The sequence below is a fragment of the Cyrtonyx montezumae genome, unplaced genomic scaffold (genome assembly GCF_038088225.1).
Source record: "Cyrtonyx montezumae isolate F1298 unplaced genomic scaffold, pur_monq_1.0 scaffold_0, whole genome shotgun sequence".
In the NCBI taxonomy this organism is placed as follows: Eukaryota; Metazoa; Chordata; class Aves; order Galliformes; family Odontophoridae; genus Cyrtonyx; species Cyrtonyx montezumae.
The window spans coordinates 2,234,307-2,253,235 of NW_027071824.1; the positions used below are offsets into that span (position 1 = coordinate 2,234,307).

General features: G+C 44.2%; 2 protein-coding genes across 2 annotated transcripts; both read right to left on the minus strand.

The window, feature by feature from the left end:
• Positions 1 to 6,665: 6,665 nt before the first annotated feature.
• On the minus strand, positions 6,666 to 17,118 carry DTD1 (D-aminoacyl-tRNA deacylase 1). The gene is made up of 6 exons (XM_065748573.1): positions 17,021 to 17,118; positions 15,467 to 15,557; positions 13,896 to 14,131; positions 12,647 to 12,744; positions 8,516 to 8,692; positions 6,666 to 7,278 (listed from the first exon to the last, which is right to left on the minus strand). Exons 1-5 carry the CDS (start codon positions 17,061 to 17,063, stop codon positions 8,537 to 8,539), a joined length of 624 nt encoding a protein of 207 aa, XP_065604645.1. The 5' UTR covers positions 17,064 to 17,118; the 3' UTR covers positions 6,666 to 7,278; positions 8,516 to 8,536.
• A 705-nt stretch (positions 17,119 to 17,823) lies between these two features.
• On the minus strand, positions 17,824 to 18,910 carry SMIM26 (small integral membrane protein 26). The gene is made up of 2 exons (XM_065750995.1): positions 18,491 to 18,910; positions 17,824 to 18,274 (listed from the first exon to the last, which is right to left on the minus strand). The coding sequence occupies exons 1-2, from the start codon at positions 18,768 to 18,770 to the stop codon at positions 18,099 to 18,101; spliced, it is 456 nt and encodes a 151-aa protein (XP_065607067.1). The 5' UTR covers positions 18,771 to 18,910; the 3' UTR covers positions 17,824 to 18,098.
• Positions 18,911 to 18,929: the final 19 nt, after the last annotated feature.

Consider the following 18,929-nt stretch of genomic DNA (forward strand, 5'->3'; position numbering starts at 1 on the left):
AAATCAGATATTTTATATTCCTCTTTTTATTTTTTTCCTCTAGACTTCAGCAGCACTCATGCACTTCTGTTCCTAAAATGAACAGCAGTCAGTGTTGAAAAATGTCTTGTGTACTGTGTTGTTAAGTACTGAGGTCTCAGCACATCCAGCAGTAATTTGCTCTTCCCTCCCAGTTTTGGGCAATGGGATCCTTTTGGGCTCTGTTTCTGCAGTTCCCTCAAGGGTGGCAATGAAACAACAAGGGTTTGTTGTGCAAGATCTCAGGTTGTGTTCAGTAAAGCAGCTACAAGGAAGACAACTGCAGTCAGACAAAACAGCCAAGTTCACCTGTCTGGTTCCTCCCTCCAGCGAGCTGGATTGGCTCAGCATCGGGTCAGGGGATTGCCAGGGTCACAGAAAGAAGAGATGACTGTTTTTGGAGGAAACAAGCTGTTAGATGGGTCAATGTGAATGTTTTGTGTAGCTAATATAGCGTTGCTGTTACTGAAGGCTTGGCATATAGAAGGGAAAAATGCACTGGAATACATTGAGAGGGGTCATAAGTTTTCACAGAGCTCTAACACTGATAGACAAGTGAGGTAGAAGAGTCAGTAGAATATCTTGAGGAAAAAAAAGCACCAATCTGCAGATGTCTTACTACCCAACCAAGATAGAAAGTTGTGCTTTTCCACCTCTGTTTTGTTGAGCTCTTTTGTGATCACGTAAAATAACCATTAACATAAGTGCTGACATTAATCTCCACAATTTTTTAGGGATACTGTGAAAAGGTAGCTTTATAACTTCAACACACACCCCTACTCAAGGCTTCAGCTACTACACAACAAAGAACACAAACAGGTTTGTTTCCCACCCTACTATTTATATCCCCAGTAGCTTCTCCTGCTCATACAAGCTTTCCTGTTAATCCACCAGAGACAGCATTAGGAGAGAAAGCAATAAAACGCCTCTGTAACAAACCACCAGTCAGTAGAGAGCAGAGCATAATGCAGCATTGCACAGGCTCTAAAAACACATTTGTTTAATAGTATATGTGATATTTGTTGAAGTGAACAAGTCTGCAGAAGCATCTACAACAACTGAAGATACAGGTTTGGTGTTTCTGTGTTTGTTATACTCAAGTTCCCTTCCACACACACCGTACCTCTTAACTATTTATGCCTCCTGACTTTGAGAATCTGTATCTTGCTGCTTAGACTTTTTAATTTATTTGTTATGTGTGGCATAACTAATAAAAATCTGAAACTTTTCTGTACTTAAAATCTCCATTCCATGCCTATCTTATATTAGAATATTAATCACTGCATCACAATTAAAATCATAGTTAACAATCTTGCTGTACTTGACAACCCAATACAAACTTGAGGTTTGTTTGCTTGTGGAAGTTCAGCTCTGAAAAGCTGTACAGTACGTTACTGAGTCATGCATTACTGACACCCAATCACACATTATTGATGCAGCCTCTTTAGCAAAGCAGGTTTTGTGCTGTTTTGAAAGAAGGCAGACAAGCTTTAGGTTGTGTTCTCTCATACAGAGACTATTTGAAGAATTTTCAACTCCAAGAAATTCAAATCAGTTTTCAAAATCTGACAGCACTTAAATTTTGAGTTTTCTAAAGAGTGTAACTATATAATCAAACCATTAAGTTAGAGCATAAGAAACATGACTAAAAAACCTCCCTTGAACTGGAAGGTAGAGAGAACAACGTTAAGATGAATACATCTGATGAACAGAATTGATGAACACTTAGGTAAATGGGATAACAAGGGAGAGTCAGCACAATTTTGGAGGACACACCTCTGCTTTTCTAAAGCCAAGTGGAACTGCACAGTCTAAGAGGATCCAGCTGAGTTTCAGGGTGCACCGAGCAATGTGCTACCAATGGATCTTAATTAAAATAAATCTTACTGTAAGAAAAGAAGAATCTTCACGAATTAGTAACTACTTAAGCCATTGGGAAAGACAAGGTCAATTTTGCTGCCCATCACCAAGGAGTGGAGACCAGATTGGTGCACAGAAGGAAGCTTGGGTGTCACTCCCCAGGGGCACGCTGACCAGAGCCAAGGAAGAAGCAGACACCTGGCACCTGCTGAGGGCCTGCTCCAGGACACACAGCTAAAGGAGTGCCAGGGAATGCAAAGTCGGAGCATCACAAATAGAAGCTACATGCTTGTGAGGAAGGAATAAGCCTACTCATCTAATACAGCTACTTTATGAAGGCAAGTACTTAAGAGATCTGGGGTTGCAAGGTACATTTGATTATTTACTGCACAGAGAATAACATTAAACACTTATCCAAGAAGGCTTCACATTAAAGCATAAGGTTCAGAGTTGATCTCCTTGCTTTCTGCACTCTTTCTCAAAGGAGTCAAGGTAGAGCTGGCACCAGTGACTTGGTTAAAGGTTTATGCATGCAGTTAATCTAAGACTGAACTACAGCAAAGCTAACAAAACTTAAACTAGTATCTACTTACCAAGAATCTCCATTAGTATCTCTTGACATCAAGGTGAAAGAGCTGTGCATAAGCAGAGAAGGCAGATCCCTCACCACTACACAACCAACTAACACACGTAAAGACTCAAAGGGCTCCCAGGCTGCTCACCATTTATGGGGCAAGGTAATTGACACCTGGTCATAATTCTGGTGCATGCACAATTAGCCTCAGCTGTTGAACCAGGTGTCCACCATCAGTTCTTTAAGCACCCAGTCTGAAATGGATTTGTGGCTGCTGTCAGCCTGAGCAAAGCCTTAGGCATCCTTCTTAGCACTATGATTGTTGAAGGGATTACAGATCTGTGCTAATATCAAGATGCTGATATACCAGAGTACTTTTCTCTGCACTGCTACCCTTGCTAGACTTCATTTTTGGCATGCAGCTGAAATACGGTTTTCAACAAACTCCAACTCCTCCAGTTCTGTGACAAAGCAGTAGGAAAGTTTATTCTGGTAAAATGCAATAGTTAATTTTCAGACTGAAACCTATCATCAAAGAACCACCAAAATGGAGCAGCCAGCATTTTCAAACAAGATTCTCCAAGAACTAACATCTCTGTAAACCAGACAATTTTTAATTCAGTGTCACACTACCTTCTAGAACAAGGAGCTTGACTATCTAACCTTCGTTTCCACATTCGTGAGCTTTTTAAGCACTGTAAGTTATTTTGCCTTTAATTCATTTGTACTTACACAAGGCATCACTTACTCAACTTATCACTTATATTACTCTGTCCTCAAAATCATACTTTTAAAAAGCAATGTATTCTGTCTTTTTCGTATCTAAATTGAAACACTTGCAAAATGCCTTCCAAAACAAGATATTACTGTAATAATTCTTACCCTCTCTGATTATAGCAGCCAATGAAAATTAGCAGTAGATTTTCAAAGGACTCACAGCATAAATTCCAGTTGCAAGTTTTCTGTTGAGAATACAGTATCAAAAGGAAAGAGTGACTATTTTGATTTTGATAGAGAATGATTTGCAGGAGTGCCTATTAAATTAACTAGTTCTTTAAAATAGGAGTTACAGAGAATATCTGTATTCAGATTTATATTCTCTCCCAGGTACCAGCTGGGAAATTCAATTTTTCAATTGCAATTCAAAAAACAGTGCAACTTCCTTGCAGACCTCTCTCATGTACAAACACCACCAGGTGTTTGTAGAAACCATACCAAGGATATCTTATGTACTTTCATGCACGTATTTGTTGTGGAGACAGAACTGCTTGCTAAAGTATGACCAGACTGTATGTGTACAGAAGCAGTAAATAATGCATCAAACTGTAAATAACCAAAGCCACACTGGAATGAAGTAGATTCTGAGCCTGAGATCTGTAATGCTGACTGACCCTCACTTGGCATCATCGTTTTTCACAGTGCTCTGAGGTTCCCCACTGACGACGAGGATTTTCACCTGAGCTCACAGTGCAGTGCAAGGCAAAGAAGGCAGCACCAGCACAGGTGGAAAGCAGAAAGAAATCTGTAAGACTGTCAGTATCTGTGAAGTGTTATCACCAGAACAAATGGCCACAGACCATTTGATTTTGGGGTTCTCCTCAAAATATCCAGGCTGCAGGACTTTGGCTGAGGGCAGCCAGCATGCAGCTGGAGATCAGACACTGCAGGATCTCTGAAGAAGAGCTGCTCTATTATAACTAGCAAAAATGGTTCACAGTCCTCTTTGATGACCATCCTCTGACTTCAGCCCATAAATCACACGGAAGTGAATGCTGGCAGAACTCCCTGCTTTGTGAATCAGGTCAGGAAAATGAAGACTGTTAAGTCTGAATCTGTAGGAAAGGAAACAGGCAGAAACTTATCATGCATGAACTTTTTCCCTTAACATTTATATCAAATAAATACGCCTTTTTGTTAAATAAGGTCATTTTCAGCATTTTGGGGGAAAAAAAAGTTACATTCCTTCCAACTAAGATCTTAATCTATTTCACAAAAATCCAACAAAAGCTCACCATGGCACTAGAAACCAACCAAGCCCCAAAAACACAGGAATTAGTCTTTGTTTTTCGCTTACAGATTGCTACAAGCAAGAAAAAACGTGGAACAGGTAATGAGTTTCTAAGCCACATAATATAGCATCACAAATACTTCTCAAGGGAGGCAAGCTCCAGCTTTCTTTAAGCAGAGAGGAAGTGATGGCTGGTAGCCAAAGATGTGGGGACCTGCTGCTTGGCTCCCTGTTCGAACACACATTCTCTGAGTTAACAGAGTATGCGGTCTTTTTGCACCTCTCCCATCAACTATTATCAGTGAGTTGACCTCAGAATCATGCAAAGAGCTGTGCAGCAGGCATCCTGCCCATTGCAGGTGGCTTGGGAATATAACAGGACTGAGGCAGCCCTAGAGAATGCACTTCATGGAAGATAACTACAACCAATATAAGATGACAAACAAGATCCCACAAGATTGGAGGCTTGCTGATGTGGCTCCCATCTACAAGAAAGGCTGTAAGGAAGACCTGGGGAACTACAGGCCTGTCAGCCTGACCTCGGTATCAGGGAAAGTTATGGAGCAGATGATCTTGAGGGAGATCACACGGCACGTCCATGGCAACCAGGGGATCAGACCCAGCCAGCACGGGTTCACCAAGGGCAGGTCGTGCTTGTCCAACCTCATCTCCTTCTATGACTGGGTGACCAGACAGGTAGATGAGGGAAAGGCTGTTGATGTAGTCTACCTGGACTTCAGCAAGGCCTTCGACACGGTCTCCCACAGTATTCTCCTGGGGAAACTGGCAGCCCGTGGTGTGGACAGGTTCACTCTTCTCTGGGTGGAGAACTGGCTGGAGGGCCGTGCCCAGAGGGTAGTGGTTAATGGAGTTAAGTCCAGCTGGCGTCCTGTTACGAGTGGTGTCCCCCAAGGGTCAGTATTGGGGCCCATCTTGTTTAATATCTTTATTGATGACCTAGATGAGGGGATTGAGTGTACCCTCAGTAAGTTTGCAGATGACACCAAGTTGGGAGGATGTGTCAAACTGCCTGAGGGTAGGGAGGCCCTTCAGAGGGATTTGGATAGGCTGAACAGCTGGGCTGAGCAAAATGGGATGAGGTTCAATAAGACCAAGTGCCGGGTCCTGCACTTTGGCCACAATAACCCCATGCAATGCTATAGGCTTGGGGCAGAATGGCTTGAAGAATGTAGAGAGGAAAAGGACCTGGGGGTGTTGGTTGATGCTCGGCTCAACATGAGCCGGCAGTGTGCCCAGGTGGCCAAGAAGGCCAACGGCATCCTGGCCTGTATTAGAAATAGTGTAGCCAGCAGGAGCAGGGAGGTGATCATCCCCCTGTACTCAGCTCTGGTACGGCCGCACCTCGAGTACTGTGTTCAGTTTTGGGCCCCTCGCTACAAGAAGGACATTGAGGCCCTGGAGCGTTTCAGAGAAGGGCAACAAAACTGGTGAGGGGTCTGGAGCACAAGTCTTATGAGGAGCGGCTGAGGGAGCTGGGATTGTTTAGTCTGGAGAAGAGGAGGCTCAGAGGAGACCTTATTGCACTCTACCACTTCCTGAAGGGGGGTTGTGGTGAGGAGGGGGTGGGCCTCTTCTCCCTGATAAATAATGACAGGACGAGAGGGAATGGCCACAAGTTGCGCCGGGGAAGATTTAGATAAGACCTGAGGAAACACTTTTTCTCTGAAAGAGTGGTCAGGCACTGGAATGGCCTGCCTAGGGAGGTGGTTGAGGCACCGTCCCTAGCGCTGTTCAAGAAGCGTTTAGATGAGGTGCTAAGGGATTTGATTTAGTAGTTGGGTAGGGATAGTGATAGGAGGATGGTTGGACTAGATGATCTTGTAGGTCCTTTCCAACCTTCTGAACCTATGAACCTATAAAGATGTACCTGTTCACAGTCTTTTGTATTCTCCGCCTGTTTGACTTTTAATACCTACAGGAGAGTAATTTCACAGCCAACTGCATCCTGACTCATCTGTGCTGGCAGCTTCCAAAAGCTGTTCTGCCTCTGATTAACTTGACATAAAGAAAGAACTTACTGAGTTGGAAAGAGCAAACATTTCAGGGCAGCAACCTGATGTCCAAGCTTCCAAACGACAGGTGAATACGTTGCATAAATAGGTGTTACTTTTGCTCTGTGTCACTCATGTCACACGTTGCTAAATCTTAGGGAATGCAGTATACAAAGACCAACAGGCACTCAGCTAGCATTGTTTGTTTAATAAAGTCTTTTCTGTTTTTAAAAAAGTTTACAAGACAGATGTGTTTTGCATGATAAACAACTAGTGACTGATCTTTCCATTTAATAACTTAATCCATGCAGAAAGACTAGACTGCCTAACTTGGTGTTTCACAGCAGTTGAACAATATAGCAAAATATACACAGACCTTCATGCTGACGTGGAAACAGGTAGCACATGACATCACAGAGTGAGAATCGAAGTACAAGCTTGCTTGAACAATTTTTAGAATTCAAGTGTAAGTTTAAGGAAAAACCCTGATTTATTTTTGAAATGTTGCTTATGTACCAAGAGTGGATGCTCTGCTACAATCTGCCTACGGCCATCCTTTTATTCAGCAGTCATGTGAAAACATATACACAGAAATGTTACAAGTCCTTTTTACTACTGGTACTACACATTAAACTGAGTCTGATAGCACTGCTTTGGTTGTTTCAATGCAGAATGATGTAAGTTTCTATTGTCTTAGCTCTGCTTTTCCTCTTTCCATTTTTATCCCAAGTCCTCAAAGAGTGATGCTGAGGTGAATGTCTGTTAGGTGTCTCTTCAAGAATCCAGTGCAGCTCCTGGATGAGAAACTGTGAAAGGCAAACAAACAGAAACATTACTGGAGATGCAGGAGAAGAGTACAGGATTCCTTTAACTTGTATAGAGAAAAGAATCTTGAATTACTGTTATGGCACATAAATATAATGCTATGTTATAAGATTTTAGGAATGTTCAGCAATCTGGATTTTCAAATGCTATTGGAAAGCTCAGTCAGATTACAGCACTCTAGAATGCAAATTCCTGCCCTCTAATATGTCCTTGTATCATCAAAAAAATCCAGAAACAGTGGGGGAAAGCTTATATTCCTGTAGCATAGCAGTAAGGTCAACAGTTGTTGCTGAGAAACAGTACATTTTTGCTTCATTTCTTAAGAAAAATTTCTCCTTTCCAACATAACTACTCATCTAAAATATCAAAGCAGGTACACTGAGCATGAAGCTCAAGAGCAGAACTCATGCGATTTCAGTTACTGGATCACATGACAATCCAGTTTTATCTGCAATCTAATGAACAGAACCATTTCACACCACTCTTTGAGCAGTTCTCCGTAAGGCCAGAGGGAAAAAAAAAACACAACTCTGTGGACTTGAAAGTTTCTCTGATTCTTTTTCCAGGTCAGCCCAAATCAATGAAGCATATTTCCAGAAATCTACTCACTGGGGGGCTTCATTGTGCAGATGAGGGAAATAATACCTTCCTGGGTTCTTGGAAGCTCAAAATAAGCAACGTAGCACATTTCTTTTATTTTATTTTTAAAAAGGAAAGCTGCAGCTTCCAGTTCTGGCCTATCTCCAATTTCCAGAAGTACTTTCCATTTCCATTACTGGAGATTATTTATTAATTTGGATATCACAAATAGTGGGGGCTGTTCCACAGTGACCAGGCTGCTAGCTAAAGACGAGAAACGATGCATGTCAGCTCTGAAGAACACAAAGCAGGATTCTAAGTTAAGTGACTGCTGTGCTCTAAGACCAACACTTTAGAATTCCAGTCTCAGCCTAAAAACAGACATGGCTGGGCCAGACTCAAGATGCACACTTCCAACCAAACACACAACTGGGAAGAGGTTCTCAACCACATCTCCATTCTGGCATGCCACCAACTGCAGATTGAAAAGGTTACCCACCAGTAACATTATCGGAATTCCACCTTTCAACACTTTTAATGCAGTTCTTGGCAGCGTCCAGGTGCTGCTTTAGTAAAGCACCCAGGGTTTGAGACTGCCAAATAGGAAGACACGATTTCACAGGAGTGAAAAAGCCATACCTGAGACCTGCTTTGGATGAGCTATGGCTCTCTTTCCGAAGACACATCTCCTTCTGCTCCACTGCTTGCACTGGGGTCATCTTTGTTACGGGGGGCATTTCTTTCTCTACTTGATTCAGAGGGTACCTTGGTTCTGGTCTTCTCCTTTCTTTGTTGCTGCTTTTCAAGTTTTGTCAGCTACTCACAAACCAAGGACAGGGAAGAAACACTTTTTGGAATAAGCTAATTTCAGAAGACAGTGTTTCTAAAAAATTGTAAATGAGCATTTGCAGCAAACTTGTATCTCAATTCCTAACACCCACGCATGGATCAGTAAGACAGAAAAAAGAAAAATAATAATTAAAAACAAGAAACAAACAAAAGAAACAACAGGGCTTGGATTTTCAGACATCTGGAGAAGACAGTGAATCATCATACACCAACACGATCGCCTCCCTCAGTGTAAAAGTGCACACATTCAGGTGACTTCCTTCTGCTTTTCAGAGTTCCTCTCCTGATCACTATAAATCTGCCAACACGAGAAAGAATAAATCACAAGGACCAAAAGGGGGAGCTAAATTCCACCAAGCTCCTGTTCTGTTTGGGAGCCAGTTTTCTAACAGCCACCCGTATGAAAGAATATTTTTATTTTTGCAGAAACAGAGAGTTCCCTGAACCTTAGCACCACACGGGATACAGAATAACCATTTTAAATCAGCTTGGACAAAACCTTCAGCTAACAATGCCCTGCCACCTCCCTAAGAAATGTTTTCTGTGCTCCTAGAAGAGTCAAACTAAGCTGGTATTATTGTTACATCTCTTTCCCATTTTTCAGAGAAGCAGGCTACAGTAGGTTTTGGGAACATTACAAACTGAGAGTTACTTAAATCACTTTCTGTAATTCATCACTTTTCTGATTTTCTCAAGTGCTTGCATGACAGTTCCCCCAAGATAAAGCATAATAGTCACAGAATCAAGTTAGGGTATGTGTGCTGATTATGAATTAGACTGGCTTGTGGAAGATGCATAAGATGTAAATAAGATGTAAATCTGAGCTGTGAGTCAGTGTGAGCTTTGAGGACAGAATCCAGAGCCTTGGAAGGATATACAGCATGCCCTTCTATCTTATTCTACATACACACCATCCTTACACACTTTAATACATGGACTCCTAAGCTGACATAGAATATTCTTTAATTAGTCTAATCAGTAATTACAGAGTACCCTCACCATGAAGTCAAGCCAGTCAAACCTGCTGCATCAAACCTAGAAACAGCTGCTGCAGTGTGTACCCGTTACGGCCGAGTAGCGTGTTGGTCTGTGACTTGTCTCTACATTAAACTTCATAGCTTCTGCCAACTATATGATTACTAAATGACACAGAAATCCACTCTTCCCTAAATAGTATCCTTCTCTTTCTTATTACTTGAAAGGAAAAACAAAAAGCCTTGCATTACGGGACACAGAATCCCCATACATAACATATGCAATCTGTTCATACATATTACAGAGAGGCAGAAAGGGCTCAGTATATGATAGCTTCACCAATAGCATGCCAATATGGATAGCATGTATTATCAACCCAAACGTGCCTAAACTGGCCATCTTCCAAGATGGTCTTGAGGGCAAATAGCACGCTACGACTTCTGAAATATATGCAGTTATGTATGTACATAATTTGTTTTGCATGAAGTGACTGTACACTCTTTAAATCTCTGCAGTATATTCTAGAGTAAAGAGTATGCAACAGATGGTCTCTAAAGTTACTACAAAGGACCTCAGAAATGCCCTAGTTCTGTAACTAGTTAGAGAAGAATGCAGTGCAGAAGCATGGATAGCAAACAGAATAGCAGATATTCAGAGATAAATCCAGATCCATTTCATATCTAGCTCTGTAGCATCCCCAAGGCTCTAGGCATGAGTCCTGAATCTCTCCCACAGAGGGCAACATCTTTAACAGAGGAAGAGAAAAATAGCAGCAGTAATAACCTTGAATATTTACAACAACAGCCACGTGGACATGAGCTGACCCAGTTCAAAGAGAAATGACACATTTAAATGAGAGGAGAAGATAATCTGATAAGCTGTATTAATCCTTGTCTTATTACAAATGGAATTTAATGCTTCCTGTTAAAATGTAACAAGATTCATAAGTGGTTTCATCCACCTGAAACTCAAATAATACTGAAATGAGTAAAGATGTGTGCATCTCCATGCATGTTCTCCCACCTGTCCATGCACCACAGTCTATGAACTAGAGTTCAGACACAAAGATTAAAAATACATTTCTTTGCGCTCACAAAAAACAGATTCATCTTTATTATGCAGACAATAAAAGAACTACACATCTTTTTTTTTCCCTCTATTTCCTTGCTTATAGAGAGCTGGTGAAGGGAGTAAAAACTTGAGGGATGAGGACACATGAGGAGAGGCTGAGGGAACTACTTAGTTTAAAGAAGAAGAGGCTGAAGGGAGAGCTCATCTCTTTCTCAACTACCTGTAAGGAGGCTGCAGTGAGGAGGGTGTTGGTCTCTGTTCTCAGGTGACGAGTTATAGGATGTGAGGAAATAGCCTCAAGTTGTGCCAGAGGAGGTTTAGAATGAATATCTGGAAGAATTTCTTCAGGGAAAAAGTGGGTAAGTATTGAATAGGCTGTGCAGAGGGGCAGTGGAGTACCCATCCCAGGGGATACTTCAGGAATGTGTGGATGTGGCACTTACAGACATGGTTTAGTGATGAGATTTCATAGTGTTAGGGGGTGGTTGAGCTTGATGATCTCTACTGCCTTTCCCAATCTAAGTGACCCTGTGATTCTATGTGCAGTATAGCTACATCTGCACAAGCAGATGTAAGTTCAAAATTATAACACAAGATCAGATCATCCTCTATCTTGAGCTTTGACATACAGTTACACTACAGACAAAAATACATGCACAGGATTAGAATCAGCAGCTCTCGACCTCTTAAGACGGCCGTAATTGCAGACTTAACAGGACTAACAGGGAAAATAATTTCATATGTAATCTGCAAACATTGGTCCTTTTATCTAAAAAACATCAACCAAGATCAGCTGCTGAGAAACTGTGGGCCCCTTGCCAGCAGTCAGTACCTGTGCTATCCTTCTCTGGGGATCACTATCTCACCTGACCCAACTTCTGAATTTCTGAAGCATGGAAGAAGTCAGAAATGACTTGAAATATTTCAAGTGTTTCAGATCATATTCCTTGTGACAACAGGTAACAATGCAAAAGTCCTCAGCCCGCAGAAAGCAATTTTTCTTTCCTGCTATTGTAACATGGGTATTTTACATCACTGAGACACCACTGATAAAAAGAAATAAATTTCTAACTATGGGGATGTTGCTTAGTTCTGAATGAATTGCACAAAACATAGAATAATAGTTTTAAAAAAGGTCAAAATTTACATTTGAGTTGACAGCTTCTTTGGCAAGAAGTGTGATTGTAAATATAAGCAGGAAAATGTGCTAGTGAGGGAACATTTCCTTTCCTGCTGAAGTGGCAAAAGCAGAGGGTTAATGCTGCCTCAAGTAACAACTAAAACAGCCCTAACAAGTCTACACTATAAACACAACACCTGAAAATGATGGGATGTAACTCTCTTGAGGGCTGATGAACAGCTCAAAGTGGAGCTTTCTTCTCTGCCATCCAGATTTCTAAATGCTACTTCTTGGGCAAATCAGCAGCAGCTCAATTCCTCTGAGAGGGGCATGTGAGTGCTTACATCTACAAGCAGCCGTTAATCCACACAGAGCTGCTGCTGCTAATTATGTACAGCTTGTGCTGATAACAGCATGTGCTAAACTGTGAGACTGCACACAGACAGGGAACAAGTGAGTTCCTCTTCTGGGTAAAACAACACAAAACAACGCAGAATAGAATTTGAAGGTAAAACAAAGCCAACTCCAAACCGAGATACCTCAACTACACAGTTATTTTACTTTGCAGAGGCTGCATGGAAAGCATAAAATCCTCACACCCAAGGGAAGCTGTGCTGCTTCTTAACGGGAACACTTCCCTGGGATGATGAAATGCTCTTAGACATCTGTGCCACATAAAGGCACATGAACACCTTTGCAGTGAAGGCATAATCTGGACATCTATTCCTTCCAGGCAGTCTCTCTGGCTTGCTTACCTGCTTAGGGTCAACAGCAGCAGCTGGGGACTCCAACTCTATTGTCACAGGACCATCATTCTGGATGTGTACCTGCATGTAGGCACCAAACTTGCCATCTGAAAAGGGAAGAGACAGAAGTGGTGAAAGAGTGACGTGTACCAAAATCTTTCCCAGATATGCTACTGAAAGAAATAAGGAGGAAATAACAGCCAACTAACAAACTGCAAAAAACCACTTAAAAGAAGTCTACATGCACTTAGCTCTGTGCTCTGATTCAGTGACAATAAATGCACAGCTAAGTGCAAAGATGTCCACAAAACAGAACTAGTCTACAAATAATCGTGGTGCTCACAGTTTAGGATAGTCAGGATAGTTCTCTGAGGCTAAAATTGTAAAGGATGTGGCAGCTAAGCCTAGGGGTCCAGTCCAGCTAGCTGAGCTGATGGCCTGCAGAAATCGTATATATGGACAAAGGATGAAAAAAGAAAGAAGCCTTTTGAAACATTGACTACTCTAGAACAGGGAACACTGATTTGCAGGTTGATCCCAATCTGACAAAGTAACTCCTGTGTTCCTGTCTGCAACCTAGGCTTGGTCAGAATTTGGTAAAATGGGGATATGTTCCACACCCAAGCACATCCCATAAGTCTGTCAGAATCTTACTAGAGCAAATCTTATTCCCACTGACTTCTCAGGGAAGTTTAAAAAAATCAAAAAGCACTTCATCTAATGAATTCAAGAGTGTAAGTTTTATGTTGTGAACCAAAAGGGATCCCCAGAAGGGGTATGAAAAGTACACTGCTTATCACCAACAGAGGTTGACTATCACTTATCAAAATGTGAAAATAAAGTGCCAGATTGAGATGCACTTTTCATCACACGCTGGTGATGCCTTCAAGCCTGACTAACCACCTGTCTCAGAAGAAATATTCTGGGTTACTGTAGCACAAAGACATCCAGCCTTTGAGCAAGTCTGACATCACAGCTTATTCCCATAGCTACAGCCTCTCTGGTTACGTCATCACTCACGCTGAACAACTGCTGACAACATCAGAACACCTAAATGTCAAGGAGTTCCAGAGGAATGCCAGGAAATAGCATGGCTAGAGGAAAGTTGGATGGATCAACTAACATGCCCTCACTTACTGCTGCATAAGGACAGCTCCTTCACAGCACAGATAGAAACTCACACGTGAAAGCATCAATCACAGAAGAACACATACATACAAAGTCCACATCAAGAACCTTACCAATCTTTTGCTCTTACCTTTAATAAGCTCTGGTTTGTAGGCTTTTCTTAGCTGCTCTAGGAAGTTGTTATAAAAACTCTCCGCCTGCTCTGTGGGCATTGCCATGTGATAGTCAGGTTTGTTTCCTTTCAGAATGCACTGGAGAGTAAACTGACTCACACACAACACTTCATACTGCTTATCCATCACGCTTTTGGACCAGTGCTTCCCACTTTCATCTTCAAACACTCTCAAGTTCAAGATCTTTCGAACCCTAGGAAAAGAAAAAGATTTCTAAGGCTTCTCAGTTGTCCCATTCAGGATCAACAGGTGCAGGTAATAGCTGCCACACTGAAGAGATAAAAGGGATGGCAGATGCACATTCATTCTGACACCACATAATAGATTTCCTTTGTCTCTTCCTTCCTAAATCAGAGATCTCCTCACATTAGGCAGAGCCATAACTAAGGAAGCCCTTGGTTGTACTTCATCTTTTTATAGAGCACAAGATCAGGACAGAACAACTGCACGTTACAGACTGTCACAAAGATGGTGTAGTAAGGAAAACACCTTACTCTTTATTCTCTGATTTTATATGTCACAACATTATTTAATATGCGTGGATTTGGAAATTTTAATCCTCCTACTACACTGGGAAATCACACTCAGCATGACTGAAATGAAATCATCTTAAATTATATTTGTTTCAAACATGATTCACAGCTCCTCCTCCAGCTCTTCCTCGCATGCTTCCCAGACCAACCCCACAAGCCAGATGATGACAGCCCATTCTCATCATGATGAAGGAGAACGTCTTAATAAAAGTGTCTTGAGCTTTGCTGTCATTTTCTACAAGTCTCACATGAAAGATCCCTACACCATCACTCTTTACTTTCTCAACCACATCCACTAAGAGATTTTTCACCTTCATTTACATTCTTCTCTATTCTCTGCTTGAAGGAGCCTCTCCTCACCTTGAATATCTCTATTACTTGTTTTTTCTTTGCCTTCATAAGAAGTGAGATCAACCCCTGAACAATAAAAAGGCTGAAGGAATAGAATAACTGCCTGGAGAGCTCTCCCCTGCACATGTTTGGTGGTTGAATCACTATACTTTGTGGCCACAGAAGGGATGACAGAGCCAGACCTCTGTGCTGCCAAAATTAATTCATCTTCACAAAAAAATAGCTGATGAGATTACCCAGTCTTTTGGAAGAACAAAACTTCTCACATGCAAACTAAAATGAGTCTGAGGTTTCTGATACATCCCAAATTTGAGGAGTGGAAACCTTTAGGGTAAACTTCTACAGAAAAAGGGCAGTCATTCAAATAATGGAGATTAGAAATAAAAACAATGTGCTGATTCTTCCTCATTGAGTCATTTTGTGATAAAAACCATTCAGACTGGAAAGAGGAAACTGCTTTTCTCAATGGGACATCAAAAGCAAACTCTAAATACCAGCATTCCAAATAAAATCTGAATAGGAACTAACACAGACAAACCTGCATAATCCAGGCGAAGGAGAGCTTCACTTTCTTAGCTACAGAATAGGTATCACTGAATCAAAAACATACAAGGACACAAAGTAAAAGGAAATAAATGACTTACATGTGCTCCAGCTCTCTTTGTGTATCTTCTAAAGAAATGCCCAGCAGCACACAGAGGCCTCGACCTATTGAACTTATTTGTTCACCACCCACTGGGAAAGGGGGGAAAAAAACAAGTAAGACGAAACCATAGAATCACAGCCAGATCAGCTTGCTCCGAGCCCTGTCCAGCCTGACCTTGAACATCTCCAAGGACTGGTCATCCACCACCTCTCTGGCCAACTTGTGCCAATGCCTCACCACTCTTATTAGAAAAACTTCATTACAATCACACCTCGCTTATAGTTTGAAACTATTTCCTCTTGTCCTATCACAACAGACCCAGATAAAGAGTTGGTTCCTTTCTTTCGTACAGCCTTCCTTTGGATACTGAAAGGCTGCTCTCAGATCCCTCTGGAGCCTTTTCTTCCCCAGCCTGAACAGCCCCAGCTCCTTCAGCCCGTCCTTGTGCTCCATCCCTTGGATCATTTTTGTGACCCTCCTCTGGACACATTCCAACAGGTCTACATCTCTCCTGTACTAAGGATTCCACATCTGGACGCAGTACTCTAGGTGAGACCTCAGAGAAGAGTGGCGGGATCACCACCCTCACCCTGCTGCCCACACTTCTGATCCAGCTGAGGATACCATTGGCTTTCTGGGCTGCGAGGGCACATTGCTGGCTTGTGTACAGCATGCCACCCACCAGTACCACCAGATTCTTTTCAGCAGGGCTGCACTCCATTCTTACACTCCTATTTGTATTGACTGTTGCCACGACCCAGGTGCAAGATCTTGTGCCTGAATTCACTGAACCTCATGAGGTTCACCCGGGCCCACTGCTGGTGCCTAGGTCCCTCTGGATGGCATCTCATTCCTTGGGTGTGGCAACCACACCACACAGCTTGGTGTCATCTGCAAACTTGCAGTAAGGGCACTCGATCCCACTGTTGATGTCTGATAAAGGTATTTCAGAGCACCGATCACAGCAGTGACCCCTGAGGGACACCACTAGCCACTGATCTGCACCGGGACATTGAGCCATTGACCACCACTCTCTGCATACAGCACGAAGTTTTTTGCCTACAACAGGATCAGCAGCGGCACAACACTCTCCAGCCTTAGGAAAAATGGCCTGACTGAATTCAGTGAGCACACCCCATTCTCCCTGCCGCGCCACTCCGAGAAAGCCATGCCTATTCAGGCCTCCTACTCCTCATATAAAATAAGACTTCGACCAACCCACAGCTCCGACCCTCCCGCTGGGAACAGAGCCCCTCAAGGGCGCTGAAACCAGAAGGCAAGCGGCTGCAGGCAGCACAGAAAGGCGACTCGGGCTGCGCTGGCAGCACACGGCAGCAGAACCGGAGCAAGTGAAAGCCACGCGCGAATGAGGGCGAAGCGATGAGGCCGCTGAGAGACCGCGCAGAGCGGAGCGCGGAAGGGGTCTGGCCGCGGGGCGTGGGGAAGGAGGCGGGGGCGGGCGGAGCAACGCTTCATCGACGCCCCGCCCGCACCCACCTCCACTCCCCCCGCCCCTCCGGCTCCGGTGTCCCTCCCGGTGCCGCGCACTGACCTGTGACACTGGCCTGGGCCACCCGCTGGACGATGGCCTTCATGGCGGCGCGGCGCAGGCCTGGCGCGGGGAGGCGGCGGCGCTAGGCAACGGCGGCCGCCCCCTGCCGGCCCGCTCCGCTCACAGCGCCCCCCGGCGGACGGGAGGTACTGCCGCAGTGATGAGCGGCGGAGCCACGCACGTATGGGCGGTGCCCGCAGGGAGGCAGCCCCAGAGAAGCCCTTCTTAGAAACGGAGCTGCTAAGGGAGGGGCTCCTTTCCTCTGAAGGTGGGGCTTTTTGATTTTTTGTAATTATTTTTTCAGCGGTGCCTATAGAAAGCACAGCTGGAGGTACCAGCGCAGCCATGCCGCTCTCTTCTACAGCAATGAGGTGGCCCAGGGAAAACGGCAGCTTCCTTAGGAAGGGAGGCAGCACCTGTAGGGACGGGGGAAGCCCCTGAAGAAAGGAAGTACATCCACCAGGACTGGGGGAAAATAGAAGAGGAAACCCTACAGAAAGGAAGGTTATAGTCACAACGGGGACAGCACCCTACAAAGGGAGGCAGCATGTATAAAAATCCTATAAAGCAACAGCAGCTCTAAGAGGAGCTACAGAGGTTTGGCAAACTGAGGGAAAATGGGTGCGCGAAGAGGGACAGGCAAGGCTGTTACACCTTCACTGCTGCTTTTTGAAGGATGGCAACAACTCTTACACCCCAAAGATTAAACGGCATTCCTTCCCACTTATTCATTCTTTTATCATTCTATTTTGGACCCAGGCAGTTGAGAGCAGGTCATACACAGCAGCCCCTACAAAAAAAGCTGCTGTAACACCTGGCCAGCCCTCTGGACAGTGCCCCAGCTCACCACCATTACACAAGACTCAGCTGAACCTAGTTCATATTTAATAATTTGAGTACATGTGCAAAGAACAGCATTGATGTGAAGAGGCAAGAAAGCCTCTGAGTTTTGCAAAGGAATTTCAGACAGGGATCTGTTGTTTCAATAACGCAACAGAACGTCTCCAACCAGCAGGGTGGTTCCAGACAACAGGACAAGGCTCTCCTCCACAGCATCATGTCCCATGTCCCTACCCGCTCAGCTCTCAGACGGGGGAGGACTGCTGCTGGGAGTAAAGAAGGTTGATATACGGCGGAGCAGCCGCGTCAGAGGAGGCAATTCCTTGTGGTACGTCGTTACCGAGGTGATCCGTAACCCTATGGGTGTATCTGCAACCACCACTTTTCTAGAGAGATCTTCGTTCGTCTCGTTCTCTAACGAACAGGGAGAGAGAAAACAATACAAAACACAAAGAGCTTCACGTTAAAAGACACCACCCTTCCCTAAGCAGCACTAACACTCAAGAACACCACACCCCGCGCCGTCTCCTCCAAGGGCGCATGCCCCGCCCAAGCCCCGCCCCCGCCGGCCCCTCAGCGCGGTCCGCCTCTCCCGTGCTCGGGCCTAGGGGGGCCCTGCCATTCCCATACCGTGCTCGCCGCCGCTTTCTGCTCCGCCGCTGCTCGTGCGGCTGTAGTGCAGCATGCCCCCCAGCACGGTCCAGCAGCCTACCGAGTACAGCAGCGCCGAGCGCGTGTTCCACAGCACCGCCCGCATCGCCTTCAGCAACTGCCGCGCGCGGGGCTGCCGCTGAGCGCACGCGCCCTGCCTGGGGGGGGGCGGAAAGATGGCGGCGGGCAGAGCGCGGGACTGCGCATGCGCCAAAGCTGAGGGGTGGGAGGTGAAGATGGCGCGCTCGCTTTTCTTCATACCCCTCTTTGAGTGTCGAACGTACGGCTCAGCGTGGGACAGCACTCCGTGTTAATGCTTTTCTTATCCAGTTTTATTTTCCTTTAATTCAGCCCCTGGTTTCCTAAAGTCACCACTTCAGACCACAGATTAAGCTAAAGGCTGCTAAGATCTACACCG

What these genes read in the sequence shown, in the direction of transcription:
- DTD1 (XM_065748573.1), bottom strand. Translation starts at nt 17,063, where the DNA reads ATGAAGGCCATCGTCCAGCGGGTGGCCCAGGCCAGTGTCACAG. An exon ending in CAAAGAGAGCTGGAGCACAT is followed by an intron (nt 14,132 to 15,466) that starts GTAAGTCATTTA and finishes TTCTTTTCCTAG; the next exon opens with GGTTCGAAAGATCTTGAACT. An exon ending in CAAACCAGAGCTTATTAAAG is followed by an intron (nt 12,745 to 13,895) that starts GTAAGAGCAAAA and finishes TTCCCTTTTCAG; the next exon opens with ATGGCAAGTTTGGTGCCTAC.
- SMIM26 (XM_065750995.1), bottom strand. Translation starts at nt 18,770, where the DNA reads ATGAAGAAAAGCGAGCGCGCCATCTTCACCTCCCACCCCTCAGCTTTG. An exon ending in AGAAAGCGGCGGCGAGCACG is followed by an intron (nt 18,275 to 18,490) that starts GTATGGGAATGG and finishes CCTGTTCGTTAG; the next exon opens with AGAACGAGACGAACGAAGAT.